The following is a 25,956-nucleotide window of genomic DNA, read 5'->3' as shown; positions in this document are numbered from 1 at the left end:
GCTCCGTCCATCTTCTCCTTGTGTTTGCATCCTCACAAGTAAGCCCCCACTTTATGGTTTCTTTTCATGGATCTACATTTGTAACAGCAGTTCCAGCGTACCGCTCTAGCAAGGTGGACCAACTACCACAAAAAGTCTACCCTTCGGGTAACGCATTTGTGAGCCGTGAGAGAACGAGCTGCAGGAGCGAGGAGGAGGAGCGAGGAGGCGAGCGAGGAGGCGAGCGAGCGGAGTGCGGCTTGCAGCGAGCAGGAAGCAGCAGGAGGCAGCGGCAGGAGGCAGCGGCAGTCGGAGTCACAGAGCCGCATTAGAGCCGCATTAGAGGTGCTCGGTCAAGGGGGGTGCAACGGAGTTGCATTAGATCTGCTCAGTCACGGTCAGTGTGCCAGCAGAGGAGAAAATCCGGGCCCCCAGACTGTGCCGCCGGACCTCCGAGAGCCGCCGAGAGCCGCCGAAACCACCTAAACCAGCTAAATAACGGCCGCGAAATTTCACTAGGGATTCCGGTGGCCCCAGATGGCGCAAACGGATGCGGGCCGAGATCGGGCCGAGACCGGGCAGAAGGCCTGAGCGGAAGGTGGCAGGTGGAAAGCACACCACGACAACAGGCGACAGGCGACAGGTGAGCTCAGACAGAAGGCAGAAGGCGGCAGAACAGTGCTGCTGCAAATTGTAAGACTGAAAACCCTCTGCTCCTGATCTCCCCCTGCCCCAGCCGCTTTGCCCCACCGCCACCGCCTCTGACCATAGCTACACCCCCACTGGGCTCACTGGCCCCTTGAAGAAATCCCCACTGATACCCCACCCCATCCCACTGTAACGCTCAATAAGCAACTGAAAATCTATGAAAACCAACAAGCCTGCACAAGTCTGCACAAGTCCGCATAAGTGCAGCCACAGCTGACCGGACTCTTCCTAGTTATTCAGGGGGGGTTTCAGTGGGTTCAGGGGCCATAGGGGTCACAGTGGGCAATCAGAAGCAACCAGAAGCAACCAGAACCAACTACTAGCAACTAGAAGCTCAGAACACAGAGCTACAATTTCGACATATTGACACACGATAGAAGGCCCATACCTCCTCTCTTTCCACTAACTTCAGCAATAGCAACAGCAAGAAGGTGAGGGCAGGCGGCAACGACGGACATGAGCGCGACTGCCGATAGAGGCGGTCGCTAAGTAAGAGCCGGGGGGCAAGACCTGGGCAGACGTGACTAGGTCCACCTCCGCCGGCAGGCTTCCCCTGTGTGCTCCGCTCACAGCCCCACAGCCTTACAGCCTCACCCGTATCCACATCTACATCCCACCCAGCGACCCATATAGCTTTGGTTTGAGCAGTGCAGCGCAGGAACAAGAGCGGCGTCCATCACTGCCACAGCACCAAACATCAGACGGCGTAATCGAGCTAAGGCGGCACCCAAGGACCAACTGGCGTAGACCCATTATGCGGACATGGAACGCCGGTCTGACACAACCCCTCTCTAACTACCGTCCCCACAAAGCAGCGAGACGTCAAAAGGCCAAGATGTTGTACCCCGTAGACAGCATAAGACACGACCCGACTCCACATGACAGGTCCACAGTAGAAAGAGCTAACTCCCCAATAGCTACTGGTCACACAAGTATAAATGGGGTCACTGGTACTTCAGGAACACCACGATACTACGACGATACGGTCACCAGAGCTGGCAACAAGAAAAAGCCAAATGCCAACGATGACAGCCTCTTCTCTTGCAATAGTAAAAGCACCAATGGAGACAATGATATTAGGAAATACTTGCAACAACAACCGAACCAAAACAACTTTCCAGCCCATGGAGAATTAATCTACACATCCCCTGCAGTCCCCAAGCCGGCCATTCACTGTTCTAAAATTGCAGACAGTGCCGAAAAGACCTCACCTAACCCCAACTCTGCACCAGCAGTCCCTCTTTCCCCAAATATCTTGATTATTAAAGGCAAAATGAAACAAATTGAAGAATCCGCAAAAGATTACAACCTAATTGGAGCTAATGATATAGGAGCTCACACTTTGGTTCTTGAAAGCTCACCTGACGTACCACCAGAAAAACAATTAAACACTAATCCCCCTGGGGGAAGAGAACTAAATAAACAACTCAACACTAAAATAGAAACCCCTGCTCACTCCAAAACTACTGGGGCTCCCCCGGGTAATCCGATAACCCCAACAACCCCGCAGACGCCCATCAACCTGGGGGTAGAAAACGCAGAGGCGAGACCCCAAGGAAACAAATACTCGGCTCCTGGGTCGGAGGAAAGCATAACAATCTCGAATGCCCACTTGCCAGGCTGGGAACCCACTCTGGCCTCACAAAGGATAGAAAACTACCTCGCGGTAACTAACGAGGCCTTGATATCAATGGGAAATGCGGCACTAATGCATGCAGACAAATTAGACATCCAAATAAATATCTTGCAGACAATAGCAAGCTCGATCTCTGCAGTGGACTTAAAATTGGAACACCTAAATTCCTTAATACGCAGAGCGCAGGCGGACACAGAAATAACGATGACAAATATGGACTGCGGATGCTCCCCGATACTGCAATCCCTGGAAAAACTCCCGGAAATAATGAACACTCTAGTCATGGATCTTAAGCAAGAGGTGAATAGGACGAAAAAATCACACTCACAGAATAACTTGCCTCCAAACCAATGCTCAAAGACTGCCTGGAATAGCCCAGAGAGACCCAAAGTAACTCCCAACAATACCAAATATGAAACAAACAGCCAACAGAGCCCCCACCTTTTGAACTCAAACTTACACCCTCAATCCAATCAAACAACTAACACCAGCTCCAGCACCTTGGACGATTTAACTCCACCACTTCCAGCTCAACAACCTTTATCAAGGAAAAACAAGAAAAAATTGAAAAAACTCAACAAAGCAAAAAAAGATAAAAGTTATGCAAAAGAGAAAATTGATTACTGGTTCACACCTGCAACTAAGGTTCACAAAGCACCGACCATGGGGGAGGAGAAGGGCCGGGGCTTAAGCCCGATAGACCAAAATAAAGACATCCAAAAACTGACAAATCAAACATCTACCATAGGAAGACCTAACAGAAGCTTAACAGACGCACCCATGGAAAACGTGCCCGAAACTCTAATCGACAGAGCTCCCGTGCCACGCAGGCAACTGAACCAAGTACCAACCATGCCGGCTCACTACGCTGAGGACTATAACAGTCTAAAAAAAGTCCAGATTGACGCCGATAATGGCAGCCAGCAGGAATTAACATCCAAAGCTCAAGGTGAACAAATCACCACCCAAGCCAGTAATAAAGGCGATCGATTTCAGGGAGAACACACGATCGCCTCTGGGTCCATCCAGTATAATTATGCCACAAGAACAAAAGGGCTTGATGAGGAAAGGGTTCCAGGGGCCAATTACAGTCATAACCCAAGAGAACCCCTTGTAACCTCCACGGCGCCATTAAATACAATCAATCCCCCCGATCACTAGTCTCTGAGTCAGAAAATCAAAAAGTATGGTTATACCCAGAATATAACTCACAAGGGAGCTGGGACATCCTCAACAGAGGGAATCTCTTGAAACTCTGCAAAAATATTTCAGGTTTGGAGAGCATAAAATCAACGGACATTGAGAGGGTGACATTCGTTGGCCCAGGGCCTAGCGAACAAAACGAAACTACCGAGATAACCTTCGCCAATTCCAACATGGCGAAGGCCCTGAAGGGACACAAAATACTGCTGGACAACTGGGGAATAAAAATCAAAACCCCACCATCGATGAAATATCCGGAAATCCTGAAAGGAAAAACAAGACAACAGGGAGACGAAGATAAGGAGAGGAAAACCACGGACACCATTCGTTTAACTCCATCCGCCTGCGGATCTATCTTACATGGTTCACTAGGAGGCACACAAGCAACTGAGTTGGTCAGTAATTCAATACAAATTTTTTAACACACAGCAGGTGGCCACCGATCCTGCTCAATATTGGGGCAGGGCCCTAAAGACTGGGCTTGGCTGGCCCAGGCTTTAAACTCCACTTCCTAATAGCATTAGAGGGCCCCCGTTAAATAACCCTCTGCCCACAACAATGAACACGCAGGACACTAGCTGGCGCACCGTACCTGCTTCGTATACCACCAGCTCCGACCAAGAGACCAGACATCATACAGTTCAACCAAATTCCAAAACAGGTGGAAACTTGAAAATCAGTTCAACAAACAATCCAATCATCAATATAATGTCCTGGAACGTGAATGGGTTACACAAAGCCCTGCAAAGCTCCGACGCTATAGCTCTTATGGTCGGAGCAGACATAGTCTGTGTTCAGAAAACATGGGCCATCACAGCAACACCATTACGTAACTACGCTGAATATTTTAAACCCGCAAAAAAGATCAATATCTTTGGGAGACCATCAGGGGGTATTTCAACTTACATCAGACATGCATTACAGGTGAACTTTGAAGTAATACAGCATGACTCAGACATGTTTCTGGCAGGGATCTTGGAAGGCTTAACAACGCCCAAGGGTCAGACTTCAATTCTTCTTATAAATATTTATTACAACTACCACGGGACAAATTCAAACGATAATTTCTCCGACCTGCTACAACAGATCGAAAACCTATTGATACGTTACGCGGCCATGGATCCAATTATTTTGGGCGACTTTAACTTGCATGACATAGGGCACCCTACTGATGAAAAACACCATAGCGGAAACACAAGAAAACTCAATGCCCTAATGCGAGCCTATAAATTGGGAACAACACATCAAATTTCCATGAAGTATAAACCAACAGTATTGATACCCCCGACCTTTAACAATCACACAACAATAGACTACATCTTATTAAGCGAATACTTACAAAAGCACATGATACGCTACACCGTTCAACCTCGGACTGACAGTGATCACGCTGCACTCTTGGTAGAGCTGTCCATGAGCGCAAACTTTAGACAGCCTATTCAACACATAGGATCCTCAAATGGAGATGAACTATACAATCTGCCCAAAAGAATCAAATGGGGACTGCTCCCGATCCATAAATTTGCCGAATGGAAATCATCTTGGAAAGGGTGGCAGACTGACCATAAGGACCAGGGAAGAATTGGAGAGTGGGGTGCCCTGGCATACGATCTTGCCCAACAGCTTCGAGGGAACACTAATCAAAGAGCTCGTGACAACACCGTATACAAACTGGGATTCCATCCTGCAATAAAGGGCTCCAAAAAAGCGCTCAATTCCAAACGCAGGGCTTACAAGGCAACTGGAACAATAACCGACAAAAATGTTTTACAGGAGGCGGCCATGGCTCATAAAAAAATTGTCTGGCAAGCGAAACGTGAGGCAACTGAGCAAAAATGGCTGACAATCTTCAAACTGCTCGCTCCTTCTAAGACACCAGAATTTTGGCAGTATATAAATAAACTCAGCCAGGGGTCTTGCCACAGAGAGAATTCGATTGATGCGAGCACGTGGGTAGCACACGTAAAATCCCTATATACTAACGATTGGGGATTAAACCCAAGTAAAAAATCCTCTCTTGATGACCTGCTAATTGACAATTTAACAGAACCAACGCCCTTCAACGCCAATGCAACACCAGCTGGAAACAAGGCTCTGAGAGCAATTTTGAAAAAAATACGGCCCAACGGGACACCTGGACCAAACGGCCTGCCTGGCTCTCTCTTCAGAGAGGACATCAACTTTTGGACCGAGAGCCTGAGTCTGCTTTATGCGGAGTGCAGACTCATGATGGACGTCCCGGACTCCTGGAGGGGATCCCTGTTACACCCAATCCACAAAAAAGGGGTATGCGACGACCCAAAGAACTATCGAATGATCGCCCTACTGGATGTGGAAGGTAAAGCATATGCAAGCTCTCTCCTTAGAGCTAACAAATTGGGCAACCAAGGAAAATCTGCTCCCCTTCCACCAAACGGGTTTCCGCCCGGGAGGGTCAACTATAGATAACATCATAGTGCTCTCATACCTTGCTCAACAATCAACGGCCCAGGGTGCCCAACCTCTCTTTGCCTGCTTTATTGATTACACAGCAGCATTCGACGGTGTCGACCGGAACATCCTATGGAGCAAACTGGCAGGTTGGAATATCTGTCCGAAACTTTTACAAGCCATCAGATCCCTGTACACCCAGACGTGGGTAAGAGTCAAACTTTCGAGCCAAACAGCCACGGAAAAAATTGGCACAGACCAAGGCCTAAAACAGGGGTGTGTCCTTGCCCCGCTCCTTTTTAATTTATATACAGCTGACTTGGGTAAAGCACTTAAGGGAGCAAACCTGGTGACTCCGAAGATCGGGGAAACCAGACTTCAATTGATGCAGTATGCCGATGATCTGGTCATATTGGATCATACAAAAGTCTGCCTTCAAAAAGGGCTAACTGCCCTAGCAAACTACAATGCCAAAAATAAACTGGTGGCAAACCAATCAAAATCCAAAATACTGATTTTTGGCAGATACCCAAATAAGAAATTAACAAAATGGAGACTGGGATTGCTCACGTTATCTACGACTCAAGCATATAATTACCTTGGAGTATGGCTTAGTGAAACCGGTAGGCCTCACGTTCATCGACTCAAGCTTATGCAGAAAGCCAAAATGGTAACCTATGCAATTTGCAAATTAAACGCAACCTTGGAAAGCCCGACCACCGTGGCAATCCAACGGGTCTTGAAAGCAAAGCTGCTACCTTCAGTCAATTACGGTATACAGGCGTTTCCAGGAAAACTGTCGCAAGACCTTGAAAAGCTTAATTGCACAGCATATAAAAAGCTATTCTGTCTACCAGCATGTACAAGAAATACCCTAATTCGCCTTGAATTTAACCTTACCCGACAATTCTTGGAAGAACTGGCAGGCATGGCAAAATATTTTTATTTAACGACAGCAACTCCAGAGAATTTGATGAAGCAAGTAACAAATAAAATATTCACAAACACTGGTAACCCCTGGTCAGACTGCCTGACTTTAGCTAAAGAACATCTGGAACTAGCAATAGAAAACTGGGATCCGAACATAATAAAATACACAAACCTAAAAACAGTCATGAGAAAACAAGTAAGAACTCGTTCACGAAACCTGGACATCGAAGCCTTGACAGTCAGAGGCTTCCACGATACTCAAAGTTCCCCGCATATTTTAAATGGTCTAAAACCACACTTGGTACAGTCGGTGGGCCGGCAAGCCCTTCAAAGGATCCTGGCTGCAAGACTGCATGTGCTCCCCTTAAAACAGCTATATCCATCTGTTAAAGCTGCATCAGAGATCAAGGAATGTCGACTATGTCAATATAAGCGGGAATATTTATCACATATTTTATTATGCTGCCCTGCCCTCCTGACAGTTCGAAGAATCTATCTAAGACCTATCCTCCTCCAAATAGGAGTACGGACGGCAGAAGAGGCTGTTTCCCAACTATACCTGCTGGACACAGTGAAGCATATGGCCAACTTCGCAAAATTCATCTATCATGCTCGATCAGCTTTAATGGCCAAATTAAATAAGCCTGTAACTGTCTTTTAACGGGTGGACTCGGCCAAGTAGTACCCGTTACCCCACAACCCTTTTATTTTCAACTTACTTTCATTTTTTTGTTGTTTGCATTGTGTATGTATTTTAAACAGGAAATACCAAGACTAAGAATTTAGAGTTTTAGTTTTAAATGAGATATGAATTTGTTCTAAATATTTGTTTTTGTACAGATTGCTAAAATTTTAATTAATTAAGCAATAAAGATTACCATCGGGTAACTACCCTCAAGCAGCAGTTGCCATCCTGTGGAGACGAGAGTCTAAAGGGGAAAAATAAATAATCTTAAATGATGCTCTAAAGCTAAAGTGATCAGCCGAAGATACAAATCTTGATGGTAGAAGGCTCAAAAATCTGCAAAGTCTTTGCAGCACAAACCAATGCAAATTTCCCTTGATTAGAGGATAGATTAAAGAGAGCTGACACTGCCCAGTGCAAAATACCTTGACACCACAAATAAATCCTTCTTTACAAAGCTTTACTGCCCTTCATCTAAGTATTGCACCACTCAAATATATAAAACGAATTTTGTTTCTAAGCAGCTTTGGCAATACTTGTTTATTTAGTGAGAGCATCATCTTACTCAGGCCTGTCAAGTGTCACGCATCAGGCGTGACACTATCGCATTTCAGTGCGGTGTTCCGCATCACCGCACTGAAATGCATTGTCACGCATTTTAATACCACTCTGCTGCTGCAGGTTCCAGCGCTGAAATGGCTGGCAGCGCGCCCGGCGCACCTGTGACACTTGCGCCTGCTCTGCCAGTGCTCCCCGCAGACTTCTTGCCTTTTTGCCGGCCCGGGCGCTCGCCGAACAAGCTATCTTAACTCTGGCTGCATGAAATTCCCACCCGATGATGTCACCCCCCCCCGCACTAATTCTGTGTGCGCACAAAATCGATACACCAGGGCGGGGCCTGCTGCCCTCAGCAACGGTCGCGTTGCGACATTCTACTAGTGGCTGTGGCGCTGCGGGGGGAATGTCATGTGACCTCACCTCCCGACTGGTCCTAGAAGTGAGGTCCGTCCGGATTCAGAAAGCGGGAATTATTGGAGGAGTTTTGCGCGCTGGCATGAAATCATTGCTCATCTAGATTTCAGCCGGGCCTGGCTCGGAGAGGTGAGTGCTGGCATACTTTGTTTTGCGTTTATTTTCATAGGGAAAAGCCCTAAGACAGCCCACATCAGACAGCAATTCACTCTGGGTGTTTTACTTCTGTTTTAAAACTGTAAGGACAACATTAAGAAATGTCTCTAAAGTAGCACAGGAAAAAAACTTTGAATCAATCAAGCCCCAAACGGGGCCGCCTCGCACACTTTCCTCATGAATCACGTGCTCTTCAGTGTACATAAAGAACAGCATCCGGATCGTAATCTGAACGGGGCACTGGCGGCGGCCCCCAGGCCTTGTCTTCTGTTTTAAATGCTAGCAAGGCACCCCCTGTCACGTCACTACTATGCAGTGCAGAAGATTATTTCCAGGCAGAAACGGTTGGTTTGGCTCTTTTTACCGATACAGCCATAATATTATATTTAGCATAGGATGAAAGTAATAATTCTAAAGAAAAATTAGAGCAGACTGGGCTTCAGGATCCGATTCCACACAGTGGGCAGCATGTGCAGTTTTATTAGGAGTATGGTCGCAGTTCTCTGCCTCGCCCAGACTCAAAAGAAAAAGTTGTTGTCCTTGACTAAGATCAGTGCTGTGGATTTCACCCTGATTGTTCAAGATTTTGGTTCTTTATCAGGCCAGGCACCCAAATGGGTCTTTGGGAAAAATGAAGCTCTTTTTGCAACATATGCTTCACAAAAGGGTGTGTAAAAAGATATGGTGGGAAGGCATACATATCTGTAACTCATTAAGTGCAGGCTGTTAAAAAAATCAAACAAAAATGTGAAGTGTTTTTATTGTTTATATAGTAAGATTTTGGGACCAAATCTAATTCTCAGTGAAACATGTACCAAGTGCTTTACCTAGTCAGGAAATATTTAGTTCTTTTGCACGCTTTAGTTCACTGACTTCTTAAGAGTATCTCGTTGCTCAAATGGGTGTATTTTCTGATATTGATACGTTTCCCTAGTATTTACTGCTTGATTTTGCTCGCAAGAAGGTGTCACTCATAGTCGTTGAAATGTCACTCATAATTACACTGACATTATGAAAATGTCACACATAGCAATCTGAAACCTTGGCAGCTATGCTTACTATATTGTATTAACTTTCCTGTAAATTTAAAGTGATGTCACTTTTTAAGCTGCGCCATCCAGTCGGCCCCTCGATGCGGGGGGGGAACGGGCAAGATCTGCATTGTTCACTGTTCTGTCTTCCTTTAGAAAACGCTTTGTTCGCTTATTGCTGCAAGCCTGCACCCTTTATTGATTTTCTAGTGGCTAAAACTCGATATGGGCTTAGAAAACAGCACAGGCCAAATTAAACACTCCTGAGAGGAAATATCTGGTTTCTAATGTGGCTTTCACGGAATGGATTTTCCAGTTGCAGGGGAGGTATCCATGGGTGCATTTATAGAGCTATCTCTGGTTTTGCCAGGAAGTGAGGGGCATATTTTCACGTGTATTCTTGTTGTTACGATAAAAACTCAATCAGTGCATGACTTTGTTCTCCATCTGAAAGTTCTGCCCCACAAGTATTGAATGTAAATATAAATTGCGAAAGAGGAAAAGCCGCGTTAAATAACATTAACATTCAAGCCCTGCATTCTACCCAACTAATTTTCTCTTTTTCATGCAGGGAATGCGAACGGCTGCAGAAGAAAACACAATCCTGACGTTTAATAATATTGTTCCTATCGTTCATGACCAGTCTCAATATATTCAGCGCCTCGAGGCAGAGGTCAAATTTTGCAAGGTATGTTCTTTTAAAAATTCGAAATCGAAATGTATATTGCTACATTCTCGCCTAGGAGTTCCACCTCATCGTAAATTGTGTATTATAGTTGCACCCGAAAATGTCAGACACAGAAAATGGCCGACCGCATAACACACTCAGCTGGTAGTTGTGGGTATGTTTTTTTATTCCAGCATTCTCCTCTCTCATCTGTGGACGTTTGCGCGCAGATGGCGCTCTAATATTTGAGCCGTTAATGCTATTCCCATGGGTAGCTGATTAGGCCTGTAAGTGCAAGTGTTTCCCCAGGGGATATTCGGTAACTGGGAGACCTTTGGTCTCGAGGATCGTGATGTCATCGAGTCGTTCAATTGCTGCCTTATCCTTTAGGGCTTCGGATTGTTTACTGCGTGCATTGCAAGTCATGTTCTTTTCAGTTTTGCAAGAGCAGAGGAAGGGAAGTCCGGGACAATAAAGAAACATATAGAAATGAACATTTCTTTCATAGCTGCCACATTGTGCGCGCCTTGGCAATCTTTCCTTTGACCAGTGCTCTCATTTTTCAAGAAACGAACAAACAATGTCTCTTTTGTGATAATCTTGTTTATTTGTGTCGTCTGGCTCCTATGGGTAGTGTGCTACACATTTTATGTAACCACGTCTGTATTAACGAAGCCTCTACCATACCAACTCTGCGCTGCAGTCACCACGCAATATATAATGCCGGTCGTTAAGAGTTTAGATTTAACTGACACCAGTGCTTTAAATGGAATTAGATAAATGCGGATACTTACTACTCCAGAGTACATGCTTGTCTCTGAGAAGTGGTGGTACTCTCTCTTCTTCTTCAGATTCAGAAATACTTTATTTCCAAGAAATATATTCTTATAGAAATATTACACACATTTCCAATTCCTAAAAAATGGAAAATTTCAGTAACCTAAAACAACAATGCATGGTTGCATAATTCGGCCACGCATACTTATAAATGATACAGTTACAACCATATAAACATTTCTCCCTACCCAGACCCAATACAATCCACAGCCCAGACAGAGTCTCACATGTTTAAAACATTCCACTAAAAGTCATAGGAGTTTGGCCAATAGCAAAACAATTCACACTGCCCACATCAGCATTTTAAAGTAAAATATGCATTTGACCAAAAGAAAACAGTATTCTGTCATTAAAAGTATTGCCTTCTAATCAAAGGGGGGGGAGGTGGAAATCCGATCCGTTCAGTTTCCAAAATACATATACTAATCAATTGAGAAAGGATCACTCGTCCTGCACAACCTTTGGTATGCTGGAGGAACGGTGGGGTGTCCCAAATTAAAAGACCCTCATGCACGTGATGGGTATGGTGGTATCTGAGCGGTATATCTTGGTTCTCCGCTGTCTAATCACGTGTGTGCATAATCATCAGGTCGATCAGGTTATGCAGCCTCCACCAGGAGGTTCTTACCCAAGGTTGAAACAGTAGTGAGCCAGTGATAAAGGGTCTATAAAAAGCCCGTAAAACCAGAAAAATGACTTTAATTAGGTCTGGGTTCGGGTCTGGTAAACTCTGGATTAGTGCATCTTGTGAACTTTTTTATGAGCAATAGGTGCACTCAGAGTATTGCTAAAAAATTGTGAGGGGGAAGGGAGTTAAAAATTGGTCGACATGTTTCTGCCTATTTGCCTCAGTTAGGACTTACAGGCTTTCATCAGGACCGGTGGGTGAGTAACGTGAAAAAATAGGGGATATAAATAACGTGCTCTCAAAACCAGTGATAAACATTAGGTATATTAACCTGTTTCTTTGTGATTGAGGTCTCAATGTAACTGTAGGAGAAATCAACACAAGTGCTTTTCAACACACAAGGGAAGGGGTACAGAGGGACACACACCAAGCAGAAATCTGCTTAACACGTCTATCCATTGATAGACATTCTTAACAACTAAAAAATGGCAATACTTCATAAACCGGCAGGTATAAATGGCAATGTCAACTCTCTCTTCAAACTCTCCAAACTCATGCAGAGGGCTATAGCATGCTCAGAGGTAGGTGCTGCATGCATGTTTTAACAGCGTTTTTCTAAGTGTAAAGTAATCCATTCGGTGGTTTTGTCCCTACAAGATTCGGTGATAGTGCACTTCACCCCAGTATCTTAATATTGTGTGAAATGCCCAACACGTATATCTACACCTTCTCTAGTTCTCACGAGAAAGTTTCTTTGTTTTGTAATATGGTGCCTAATCACACGTGTTTTTTGTAAAATGTGCCTCTAACAGACCGCGGTCTGTTCTGAATACATTGAAAACTACTTGTTACCTTGCGCGTATAGCTGACGCGCTCCAGTCGGGTGGTTGAGCTTCAGGAGGACTAAAGGGAGGGAAAGTTCGAGTTAAAAACTCAGTTTTGCAAAATACTTGCGGTTTCCCGCGTTCTTGTTCTCCCGGTCTCGCTACCTATTGCGTCCGGTCCTGGCGTCCTCTGTGTGCGCGCTGCTCTCGTCAACCCGGAAACGGTTGATTCTGTTTCCGGGTCGGTATTAAGGGTGGTGATTACGTGGGGAATGGATCTCATTGGTCCTCCCAAATGTTACTATGGCAGCCTGGGGAGTTTACTTTAACCTTCATAGCGAATCCGCCGTCTGGATAATATGTATTGGGTTTGCCGTATAAATTGATTTACAGTATGTTATTCGTAGCGGCAAAGGCAATGATGGTTAGTGCTATTCCCGATAGTGAATATCATTATGCTATTAAAGTGGAAGGTGGTCGCGTTTTATTTAAGCAATGTATGCACATCGGAGACATAGCTAGAGACTAGGTGTTGGCACCGATGTTAGGACTAGGGCACAGTGACTTGATATCTATTGAGGAACGGTGCTCAATGGGTTGTAGTGAGGGATAGAGTTCGAGATTGTATTTATTGGTTTTCAGAGTGACATAGATTGTTCATTTTCTATTCAGGCTGAGCCAGGGGATGTTGTCATTCAACCCTTCATGGTCAGTTCCAAGCCTATGTACCCATCTTTGCTTCTTCTCAAAGAGGATCTTCTTGGCATTTCTGTCTTTATTGGATAGAGTCTCAAGGATGACCCACTGGAGGTCTTGTGTAGTATGGCCCTTTTCTAGATCGTGATTAGCCATTTTTGTGGTACTCTTTCTACATTTGACATTGCTTCGATGTTCACAAAGTCTTTGTTTGGCTTTTCTGCATGTCATGCCGACATATCTGAGGTTGCAGGGGCAAGTGATCATATAGACCACGTGGCTAGTGTTACAATTTGTGTGGCTTCGCATGGTCCATTTAAAGTCTGGCAGTAATTGGAGTTCTTTGGTAGGTTTTGTAAGGTTGCACACAGAGCAAGAGCCACATGGATAGTGTCCTGTCACCTGGGGGTTGCCCCATGGATTTGTGGGCTCTCTGACAATCCTTGGTGTAGGTCTTGTGTGGACTAGGATATCTTTTAGATTCCGACTTCTCCTGTTTGCAAACCTCGGTTTTGGCCATGAGAGGTTGCCTGATGTCAAAATGCGCCAGTTCTTGTTTATAATCTTTTTCAAACTGTTGGTCACTGGGCTGTATGTAGTTACACATGTTATGACTTCCTCAGAGGGTGGTTTGGAAATGGTTTCGAGGAGTGCCTCTCTGTTCTGGTTTCTGGCGCGTTTCTTACATTTATTTATGACCTTCCTTGGTTAATCCCGGGCTTCCAGTTTCTTGCAAAGGTCATTAGCCTGTGACTTGTATTCAGTGACGTTGCTGCAGTTGCGCCTCAATCTGAGGAATTGGCTCTATGGTAAATTCTCCTTCAGAGGGCGCGGGTGGAAGCTATTGTAGGAGAGAAGACTATTTTTAGCAGTTGTTTTAAAAAAGGTTGTAGTCTGATCAGTGCCAGCCTCAGCGTAGATGGTTACGTCTAGAAAGTCAATGCTCTTCTGGTCCGCACAATAGGTGAATTGCAGGCATTCATCTCTCAGGTTGAGCCAATTGTGGAATTCAATTAAGCTGTTTTTGTCTCATTGCCAGATGACGAAAATGTCATCAATATACTGTTTCCAGAACAGTATATGATGACAGTAAGGATTATTCTCCTCATTTAGAATGTGCAAGTCCTCAAAGGTGCTGACATAAAGTCCTGCCACGCTGGGGGCATATGTACTGCCCATCGATGTACCGTGGCATTGCAGGTACAAGGTATCTTTATATTGGAAAAAGTTTTCCATGAGTGCCATCCGGCAACATTCCAATACAAAGTGTCTGGGGGGTTTATAGGTCCAGACAGAGTTGAAGAGTATATTTTCAAGAGTGTCCATGGTTTTCCCCTGTGGAAGGCTGGTGTATTGGCTCTCCACATCGAATCCAACCAAGAGCATGGTGTCTGGAGAGTACTCGATGTTTTGTAGTTGGTTAAGAAGGTCTCTAGTATCCTTTAGGTACGTTGGGGTCTTTTGGACCAAAGGTCTGAGGTATTGGCCTGCAAACTGGGACAGGGGTTCTAAAATTGAACCGATGCCTGACACAATTGGTCGTCCGGGTGGTGGTATTCGCCCTTTGTGCGTCTTTGGTAATGAATAGAAGTAGGGGGTTCGGGGTGTAGTGGTCCCTAGGTATTCCCCTTCTTTCTTCGAGATCCAATTGTTGGTCTCTCCCTCTTCTATCATCATCGTGATAGTTCTCTGTAGTCTCGGTGTTGGGTCTGTTGTCAGGACTTTGTAGAATTTGTCATTAGAAAGTAGGTCCATGCATTGTTGGTCATATCCTTCAGCCGTAAGGAGAACCACTCCCCCGCCTTTGTCGGCCGGTTTGATGACTATATTGCGGTCTTCTTTTAAGGCATTAAGTGCTTGTTGTTCTGCTCTGGTGATGTTCTGGAAGGGTTTTGGGGGTTCGTTAGTTAGTCCATTAATAGCTTTAAAGATGGCCTGTTCGAAGGTTTGTATTTCAATTGGAATTTGGGAATTCAGTGGGCAAAAAGATGACTTGTTCCTAAGGGTTGTATCTCCTTCTCTGACAGGAGGTTGATCTCCTTTAAAAAAAGCTTTTAATTTCAGCTTACGGCAGAATTCTGCCACTTCACATTTAGTTTTGAATAAATCTGGTTTCGGTGTAGGAACATATCCCAGACCTTTGTTGAGCACCCCTTCTTCGTCTTTAGTTAGAGTCTTTTCTGTGAGATTCACGATGAGGGATTCGTCGTTGCCCCGGTTTTGGCTTTGGTTACTCTCCGGGTTTGTACTTGCCTGGTTGGGTCGGACCAAGTTACTCCCCTCCTCAGTGTTCTTTGTGAAGCCGGGCCGTTCCCTAAAAAAGGAATATGTTGTTGAAAATTCTGGCCGGTCTGGTGTTGTATCTGGTGGTTCATAATTTGGGGACCTTGAAAATAGGGATTCATCCACCCTTGAAAGTGAGGATTGAAGGGTTGGAAGGGTATTCCCTGATTGTTCGTTTGAAAAAATGGGGGGCGCCAAGAGTTACGTCCTCGTCGATTCCCTCTTCTGTTCTGATAGTAGTTTTTATTGGGATTGTGTTGATCTACTCCTTGGTCAGAACTTGTACTGGATGTTTGATCCATAATTGGAGGAGTTGTCATCTGTCTTGTAATCCTTACTACTGTAAGGATGTATCTTCTCTAAAGAAAACTTTTTGAGTTCTTTTGCTAACTTTTGTAGTTTAGGTTGTGTCAAATATTCATGAGTGTCACTCATTTCTTTGTTGATTTCTTCTAGTCTGTTTTTATATATAGTGATGTTCACAGTGTTGTTCAGTTTTGTTTCTAAAATTTCGATTTTTACTGTGAGTTCATCTGTCAATCTTGTGGCGGTTTTGATAATTAGGACCAAATAGTCCCTGGTACACTTCCATGAAATGGCAGACCAATCTTTTCTAAAGGCCAAATCTTTCAGGAAAATCCTAGGTGCATTGGTAACCCAGAGTCCTCTGGGTGCCGCATTCACTCTCAAGTATTCTGTCATTATGATGCCGTGAACGGCTGTTTTGACTTGTTCTTTCTTGATTTCCGTGAGTTCGTCCCACTCTGTGGAGCTGGAGAGGGTCTGAGTGAGGTCACTGTTCATAAATAGAGCCGGTCTGGCGAGTATCGCGTCAATCTCTTCAATGGAATAACTTCATCCCAAGTTCTCTGCCATCATGAGATCTTCAGGGCAGTCTTCTGATCAATGAGATTTTAGGTCAGAATTCCTGTAGAGACTCCCACAGCTGTGCGCTGCTTATAATCTTCTAATCAAAGGGGGAGGTGGAAATCCGATTCGTTCAGTTTCCAAAATACATATACAAATCAATTGAGAAAGGATCACTCGTCCTGCACAACCTTTGGTATGCTGGAGGAACGGTGGGGTGTCCCAAATTAAAAGACCCTCATGCACGTGATGGGTATGGTGGTATCTGAGCGGTATATCTTGGTTCTCCGCTGTCTAATCACGTGTGTGCATAATCATCAGGTCGATCAGGTTATGCAGCCTCCACCAGGAGGTTCTTACCCAAGGTTGAAACAGTAGTGAGCCAGTGATAAAGGGTCTTTAAAAAGCCCGGAAAACCAGAAAAATGACTTTAATTAGGTCTGGGTTCGGGTCTGGTAAACTCTGGATTAGTGCATCTTGTGAACTTTTTTATGAGCAATAGGTGCACTCAGAGTATTGCTAAAAAATTGTGAGGGGGAAGGGAGTTAAAAATTGGTCGACATGTTTCTGCCTATTTGCCTCAGTTAGGACTTACAGGCTTTCATCAGGACCGGTGGGTGAGTAACGTGAAAAAATAGGGGATATAAATAACGTGCTCTCAAAACCAGTAATAAACATTAGGTATATTAACCTGTTTCTTTGTGATTGAGGTCTCAATGTACCTGTAAGAGAAATTAACACAAGTGCTTTTCAACACACAAGGGAAGGGGTACAGAGGGACACACACCAAGCAGAAATCTGCTTAACACCTCTATCCATTGATAGACATTCTTAACAACTAAAAAATGGCAATACTTCATAAACCGGCAGGTATAAATGGCGATGTCAACTCTCTCTTCAAACTCTCCAAACTCATCCAGAGGTCGGAATCTAAAAGATATCCTAGTCCACACAAGACCTGCACCAAGGATAGTCAGAGAGCCCACAAATCCATGGGGCAAACCCCAAGTGACAGGACACTATCCATGTGGCTCTTGCTCTGTGTGCAACCTTACAAAACCTACCAAAGAACTCCAATTACTGCCAGACTTTAAATGGACCATGCGAAGCCACACAAATTGTAACACTAGCCACGTGGTCTATATGATCACTTGCCCCTGCAACCTCAAATATGTCGGCATGACATGCAGAAAAGCCAAACAAAGACTTTTTGAACATCGAAGCAATGTCAAATGTAGAAAGAGTACCACAAAAATGGCTAATCACTATCTAGAAAAGGGCCATACTACACAAGACCTCCAGTGGGTCATCCTTGAGACTCTATCCAATAAAGACAGAAATGCCAAGAAGATCCTCTTTGAGAAGGAGCAAATATGGGTACATAGGCTTGGAACTGACCATGAAGGGTTGAATGACAACATCCCCTGGCTCAGCCTGAATAGAAAATGAACAATCTATGTCACTCTGAAAACCAATAAATACAATCTCGAACTCTATCCCTCACTACAACCCATTGAGCACCGTTCCCCAATAGATATCAAGTCACTGTGCCCTAGTCCTAACATCGGAGCCAACACCTAGTCTCTAACTATGTCTCCGATGTGCATACATTGCTTAAATAAAACGCGACCACCTCCCACTTTAATAGCATAATGATATTCACTATCGGGAATAGCACTAACCATCATTGCCTTTGCCGCTACGAATAACATACTGTAAATGAATTTATACGGCAAACCCAATACATATTATCCAGCCTGCGGATTCGCTATGAAGGTTAAAGTAAACGCCCCAGGTTGCCATAGTAACATTTGGGAGGACCAATGAGATCCATTCCCCATGTAATCACCACCCTTAATACCGACCCGGAAACATAATCGACAGTTTCCGGGTTGACGAGAGCAGCGCGCACACAGAGGACGCCAGGACCAGACGCAATAGGTAGCGAGACCGGGAGAACAAGAACGCTGGAAACCGCAAGTATTTTGTAAAACTGAGTTTTTAACTCGAACTTTCCCTCCCTTTAGCCCAGCTGAAGCTCAACCACCCGACTGGAGCGCGTCAGCTATACGCGCAAGGTAACAAGTAGTTTTCAATGTATTCAGAACAGACCGCGGTCTGTTAGAGGCACATTTTACAAAAAACACGTGTGATTAGGCACCATATTACAAAACAAAGAAACTTTCTCGTGAGAACTAGAGAAGGTGTAGATATGCGTGTTGGGCATTTCACACAATATTAAGATACTGGGGTGAAGTGCACTATCACCGAATCTTGTAGGGACAAAACCACCGAATGGATTACTTTACACTTAGAAAAACGCTGTTAAAACATGCATGCAGCACCTACCTCTGAGCATGCTATAGCCCTCTGCATGAGTTTGGAGAGTTTGGAAAGAGAGTTGATATTGCCATTTATACCTGCCGGTTTATGAAGTATGCCATTTTTTTTGTTGTTAAGAATGTCTATCAATGGATAGACGTGTTAAGCAGATTTCTGCTTGGTGTGTGTCCCTCTGTACCCCTTCCCTTGTGTGTTGAAAAGCACTTGTGTTGATTTCTCTTACAGATACATTGAGACCTCAATCACAAAGAAACAGGTTAATATACCTAATGTTTATCACTGGTTTTGAGAGCACGTTATTTGTATCCCCTATTTTTTCACGTTACTCACCCACCGGTCCTGATGAAAGCCTGTAAGTCCTAACTGAGGCAAATAGGCAGAAACATGTCGACCAATTTTTAACTCCCTTCCCCCTCACAATTTTTTAGCAATACTCTGAGTGCACCTATTGCTCATAAAAAAGTTCACAAGATGCACTAATCCAGAGTTTACCAGACCCGAACCCAGACCTAATTAAAGTCATTTTTCTGGTTTTCCGGGCTTTTTAAAGACCCTTTATCACTGGCTCACTACTGTTTCAACCTTGGGTAAGAACCTCCTGGTGGAGGCTGCATAACCTGATCGACCTGATGATTATGCACACACGTGATTAGACAGCGGAGAACCAAGATATACCGCTCAGATACCACCATACCCATCACGTGCATGAGGGTCTTTTAATTTGGGACACCCCACCGTTCCTCCAGCATACCAAAGGTTGTGCAGGACGAGTGATCCTTTCTCAATTGATTAGTATATATTAAAAGTATTGCACCAGAGCTGAGAAGTACACGTACTTTCCCTTTCAAATGAAAGAAATTGCCTATTTAAAGCAATGACTGACACAGTGAGGCCTCATTCAACATTGAAACACAACAGTGGGACAATATGTCTTCCATTAGCCCTCTGCTTTTCTAGACTACAGTTACGGTGGCCTGTAGCTAGTACCGATACACATGCTTTTAACATCACAATTTTCATGGCATCGCCTTGTAGTAATGACGAACCACCCTGGTGTGAATAGTAACACATAGGTTTATTTAGATTGAAGACAAATAGCTTAACAGGTAGCAAAAGTACTCATCAGCAAGCGTAGATCTTCATCAACAGCAACTCCACCGGGAGCAGCCTGCTAGCTGCTTAGCCCCATCCATCAATACTACACGCCTCTGTCAACATTTTGTGTTGATTTAAATCTGGCTTGGCAGCACCACTGGCACCAGACTTCCTACGCTCACATGAAAAAACAGCTTTAAAAATCTGTAATCAGGACCATGTGTTGATCTGCCTCCCTACAGTCTTTTGATTGGGCAGGAGAAGTGTGCTTTGAGTGAAAAGGAGTTCTTGTTTTGCCTTTTGAGAAAGCTTATGCTTAATAAAGTAGGCTTGAGGTGGGTATGGTGACAAGCCATTGATAAAGGCTGTAGGCCTAATTGAGGAAAGTTATGCAGTGGCGTAGCAAGGGTGGGTGAGGTGATGGTCTTCCCCAGGCGGCACAAGTTTTGGGGGCGGTGGCTGGTGGACTCCCTCCCTCTTACCTGCGGCCGTTGCAGTGCAGCGGCCGCAGGAATCGAAAGCACACCCCCCACCACAACCCCTCCTCCGCTCTTACATTCAGCCACCGGCCCGGCAAAAGCAGGGGCTGCCTTGGGAGGCCTAAGGCTTAGCTACACCACTGAAGTTATGTCAAATGCTATAGGTCTGATCTGTTTATAATGAAAGGTTTAGGGTTGCCACCTTTCCTAGAGAAAAATACAGGCAATTTGTTCAGTAGTTAACATTCTGTTAAGGCCCAGATACAATACATACATAGATACATAAATAGAAGAGTAATATTTCAAAGAAGCAGTGTGAGTGAGACACTCGATACAGTATTCGAACAATCTTAAAGCGGCATAGTAACCGCACGCAATCCGGTCAGTATGTGGGTTTCACCACATACTGACCGAATACTGTATCGAGTGCCTCACTCACACTGCTTCGCGTCTCCCGAAGAACATAACATATGCCATAAATGTAAAGCCTTGAAGAAGTCTCTTAATGAGACGAAATGCGTTGGCTATGATGAATTTGTCTGTGGAAGAAGTTTCTGTTCTGTGAATAATAAAAAGAATTTTGGAACAAGAAATACATCTATCGAATCTGGATGCCTTTTTTCCTTATGTGCAATCATTTTTTCAATATTTACCTGAAGTGGATTGTGATAAGAAGTATTAATAATTTGTCTTTAGAGTGCTGAAACCTTTTTTGCTGTTGTATTGAATTTGTAGGATTAGTTCCTACAGTGTGGGGAGTATAGGGTGAAGTACTCCATGGTTTCGTGCACCTTCAATTAAATTAGGAAACACTGTTCATTTGTTGGGTGCGGATTCTATTAGCCTCTGCCCTCTGTTCTTTTGCTTGTTTTTTCATAAATAGAAGAGTGCCTTTTTTGGATGGTTACCTCCCACTTTTTGGCCTGGATGCTGTGGTTTTAGAACTGAAAGTGCACTTGGACTTGCTATCCAGGCCCCAGTGCAAGTGTTCTTTCCCTCAAAAGGTAATGTGTATTGGTACACCCATCTGGCATGAGATTTTATCCCCCCTTGTAAGTCCCTCGAATATGTGCCGGTGGTATCCGGGGCAAGGGTGTTAAAGGGGTCACCAGGGCTGCAGTACTATGTGTGCCTGAGTGACCAGAGTAAAAGTAAAGTCTGCAGGGCTGCTACCGCAGCCTGCATGAGCAGCTTCTCTGATCGAGTGCGACCCTGCGCACACCTTGTCTGACAGGGTCACCTCACTTCCTTAATGTAAGTCACCCCTTAGATCAGCCTTCTAAAGCCCAGGAGGCAAAGTGCATTATCTTAATGGTAAGGGCATATATGTACAGACATCCTTGCCTCTACAGTAACCTTGCCATTCAAATTTACTGTAACTGAATGGGGGTCCACAGGTTAACTTGAACTGACTACCGGACAAAACCGAGATAGCCAGCTCCCCGATTGTAGCACAAATGTAATCGTCTTTGTTATCAAGCACCGAGGCTGAGTTGGCAAGTACCCAGGTGGCACCCGCAGAGTATGCCTACCAAGATACCTAGTTTCCTTGTGCCTTAGTGGATTTTCCATGCCGTTTGCTGACAAGCCAGAAGTCTGACCTCCTGCTTGGGAGTGCTATCACTCCCAGAGGACGTAAGACTAAGGGCCTGGGCAGGTAGAAGGTCACACCTCCACCCTCCCAGGATGTCTAGGGAAGGACCCATCAGAGCAGTGAGCCTCATAGGCTTCACTGCCTCTGATATGTAAGTTACTTGACTCCTAGTAGAGACAAAGGCCAATCCTGCCCCAGGAACTCATGGTTGCAGGCAGGCAGGCAGGCAGGCAGGCAGGAAATTAGGTATTCAGGAGGCGTACAACCTCCAAAGACTAACCACACCTCTAGGATGGGCTAGTGGGTTTGTACAGCCGAGGATGGCCCATGCCTTCTTGAAATTTCCTAAAGATAGTGGGCTCTGGGTAGTTTGGTGACATACACCCACCTGATGTTGTCACCTCAGGGGCAGATTAGCTGCAGTCTATTAGTTAGTCTATTGGTTACTAGCCTTCACACTTTTAAACATCCCCTAAATCCAAGATTTAAGGGGGACCCACTCACACCAGAACTCCAGATCTACTCTGAAGAAGAAGAGGACAAAGAGAATCCATGTCATCAGAGGGCAGAACTCTATGGAGAAGAGGCGCAACCTACTACACCCATTGCAGCCCCCCTGCACCTGCTAGACTGCAACTTGTGTAGGGCCAGAGACCATTTCTAAATGGAAGGTTAACCCCTCTGCAAGCCAAAGACTTCATCATAACTCCTTAGGACTAGAGGTACTAGTCCCATGTAGTCCGCAAGCACAAACCGTGGACCTGCCCAAAAGTAACCAGCCAGATGCCTTCTGGTAAGCGTAGTCCTGAACCTCACCAAGTGTCAGCCCTCTGCATTGTTCCCAGGTCCTCTGGAAGAAGATTGACCCAGTTGTGACCTTTGCCGGGATCAAGGTTTGTTGGTGGTCAAGCTGACTACTAACTGCTTCACTCGACGCTCCACGTGGAGGGAACCTTCAGAATCATCCCCCCTCCACTTCTGTGGCCCAGTTGTCAAGTTTCTGCATCCCAATGAAGGCTTTGTTGGCATGCATCGTAATGTTAGCAACCACAGTCCCATTCACCACCACAGATAGCCAGGTACACCTCTGCATTCGAGATGACCCAATTAGGCAGAGCTGTTCTGCCTGGTGATTCTTGGTCCAGGCCAACACCCCCAAGTCTCACCTAAGGCATCCTCTGACATGCACTGTTGTGTCAACTGTTGTTTTGACAGCTCCTGCAACTCCAGTTCAGCACCAAGGACAGCCAAGTCTCCTCTGCTCCCATACTCCCTGGGCAAATTAAAATTGTTCTGACTGTTGCAGCTTGGTCTGGTGACCCGCAAGACCTTAACTCTAAGTGAGTTCTGTTGAACTCACCCCGCAAGTGACAGAATCTCACCTGAGATTTTCCCTATTGACCACAATGGTAAGTTCTGACAGCTGTGCAAAGTTTTGATTTCTTGAACACTTTAAAATTGATAACTCCGGGTATTCACCCTGTATTGACTTTGTTTCTGTGTCTAAATTTATATAAAAATTAGGTCTGTTTTTATAAATTTGTGTCTGAATTCTTTTGTGTCATGTTAATTACTTATCGTCACTGTTGATGCTGTAAAATGCTTTACATATGTTCCTCTAAGTAAGCCTGTCTGCTCTTTGCCACTCTACCAGGACTGAGAGAAGGATTACTGGGGAGAATCAGAGTTCCAATTTAGGGTATCGTGTCAATATTACATGGTAAGGCCTCCCAGCCATACCACATAAAATTCCCACCTTGCTACAAGAAGAAAATAGTCTATTCATTTTGATATAGCCTTTCAGTTTTTTAAACTTTAATTATCATCCAGGGATCATTACGGCCATTGTCGACCACATTTTGAAAATACTTTCTTCTTATGTTTACTGTTTAAAGTACGGAATGATAAGGAAAACAATAGCAATTGTAAGTGATTTGTATAACTTTTGTACTGGCTGGGATATTAAAATACCCAACGTGCCGGCCAGAAAGCAACCCTAGTTTATGACAAAGACAGTGGGCCTCACTTATTTACAGGGAAAAACATGTTAAAACCAATAGACCTTTAAAACTAGATTATTTTTATACTGTCTTAAAAGGAATGTATCTATTTAATTGTATCGCCCAATTACCGTAATAGGCAAGGTTTTGGTGTTAGTTACCTTTTCTAACAAACCCAAAGGATAGCTTTGGACTGTGAGAATACTTGTTAGGCACTCCAAGGATGTGTTTTTTAGGTCAAAGCTTACCAGACACCCCAGGTGTCTGAGGAATGTATCTATTTAATTGTATCGCCCAATTACCGTAATAGGCAAGGTTTTGGTGTTAGTTACCTTTTCTAACAAACCCAAAGGATAGCTTTGGACTGTGAGAATACTTGTTAGGCACTCCAAGGATGTGTTTTTTAGGTCAAAGCTTACCAGACACCCCAGGTGTCTGGCTTGGAAAGACTTCTTGTTGACATTCGGAAAGCTTCCTTGGGAATGCATTCCGCCCGTTGCTTAATATTGGCCTTTGGATTTCTAGCTCAGAGTTGCTTGCTTTATAATTGCTGCCTTTATTTGTTTTAGGCTGTTCATTAGGTCTTTGCCCATCAGGTATAGCCTGTTTACTGTATTCCTACAAAACTGTAAACATTTCTTTAAATTTTGTTATCTTGTCACACATGCTGTGCATTCAAAGACAGAAGTCAAATGTCGGGCTCCGTCTTCTAAAGGAACTTGGTGTTTATTTTATTTTCTCTGACTTCAAAGTGAGATGATTTATGTGACAACCATGTTGAGTACTGGGATCCTACTTGAAAAAAACGCTGTACAATTTTTTTTTCAGCACACAACAACATTTAAATGTCTGGAAATGAGCTGTGCAAATATTTCAGAATATACCAGAATTTGAAAAGCGCTAATGAAACACATTTTTTGTAATTCTGAAGTGTGTTGGAAGCAAATATTTTAATACAATCAAAACAAATCAATACACTAGGTGATTCAATTTCCACAAATTGTTTATGTGCTGTATAGTTTTATAAGTAAAACTGTATGTCAGTGCTAAAGTATTGAAACTGTGTTGTCTGTTGCACACCCTCTACTCTGACACTCTACTCCCTTCTGCGCTACGCCACTCAGCTCTACGCCACTCCACACCACTCTACACCACTCCACAACACTCCACACTTGACTACACTTTTTGACACTCTATCAAACTCTGTGCCACTGTGCTCCACTCTCCGCCTCTGTACTCCACGACACACCACTCCACAGTACTCCATCCACTTTGTGAACTATACTATACTCTACACACTCTACACCACTCAACTGCACAACACTCTACTCCACTCTGTGCCACTCTTCATCACTTCACTCTGCACCACTCCATCCTACGTCACTCCACGCCACTCTACTCTGCACCCCTCCACTCTACACCCCTCAGTTCTATGCCACTCTATGCTACTCCACTCTACAACACATAATGCTACTCACTCTACAACACATTATGCCACTCCACTCTATTCTACGACCCTTGACTCCACTCTATGACACTTTGCTCCACTGTAAGCTACATCATTCCACTCCTCCTCTGTATGACACTCTGCTCCACTCTAAGCCCCTCCACTCTGTCTCTCCACTCTGTGGTACTCTACATCACTCTGTGATCTACACCACTCTGTGGAACTCTACACCACTCTGTGGTACTCTACACCACTCTACAGCACACCACTATACCGCACTCTACGCTACTCTACACCCCTCCACTCGTGGCCCCTCCACGCTACGCCCCTCCACTCTACGCCACTCTACTCTACACCCCTCCACGCCATTCTGCAACACTCTTTGACACTCTTGGCACTCTACTCCATGACACTCTACAACACTTTACTCCACTCTACAACACTCTACTCCACTCTGAATCCCTCC

At 44.6% G+C, this 25,956-nt stretch overlaps 1 protein-coding gene across 1 annotated transcript in view; it reads left to right on the top strand.

The window, feature by feature from the left end:
* The window catches only part of SDCCAG8 (SHH signaling and ciliogenesis regulator SDCCAG8), a 1,463,224-nt gene that overhangs the window by 176,608 nt on the left and 1,260,660 nt on the right, over positions 1 to 25,956 (top strand). The window contains exon 4 of the mRNA XM_078648583.1: positions 10,302 to 10,418. Within this exon, the coding sequence (XP_078504709.1) occupies positions 10,302 to 10,418 (117 nt within the window). The remainder of the gene's footprint in view (positions 1 to 10,301; positions 10,419 to 25,956) is intronic.

Source organism: Lissotriton helveticus, chromosome 6 (assembly GCF_964261635.1).
Source record: "Lissotriton helveticus chromosome 6, aLisHel1.1, whole genome shotgun sequence".
Lineage (NCBI taxonomy): Eukaryota > Metazoa > Chordata > Amphibia > Caudata > Salamandridae > Lissotriton > Lissotriton helveticus.
Note: the sequence above shows the minus strand (reverse complement) of the source record. Positions and strands in the feature narration are given on the sequence as shown.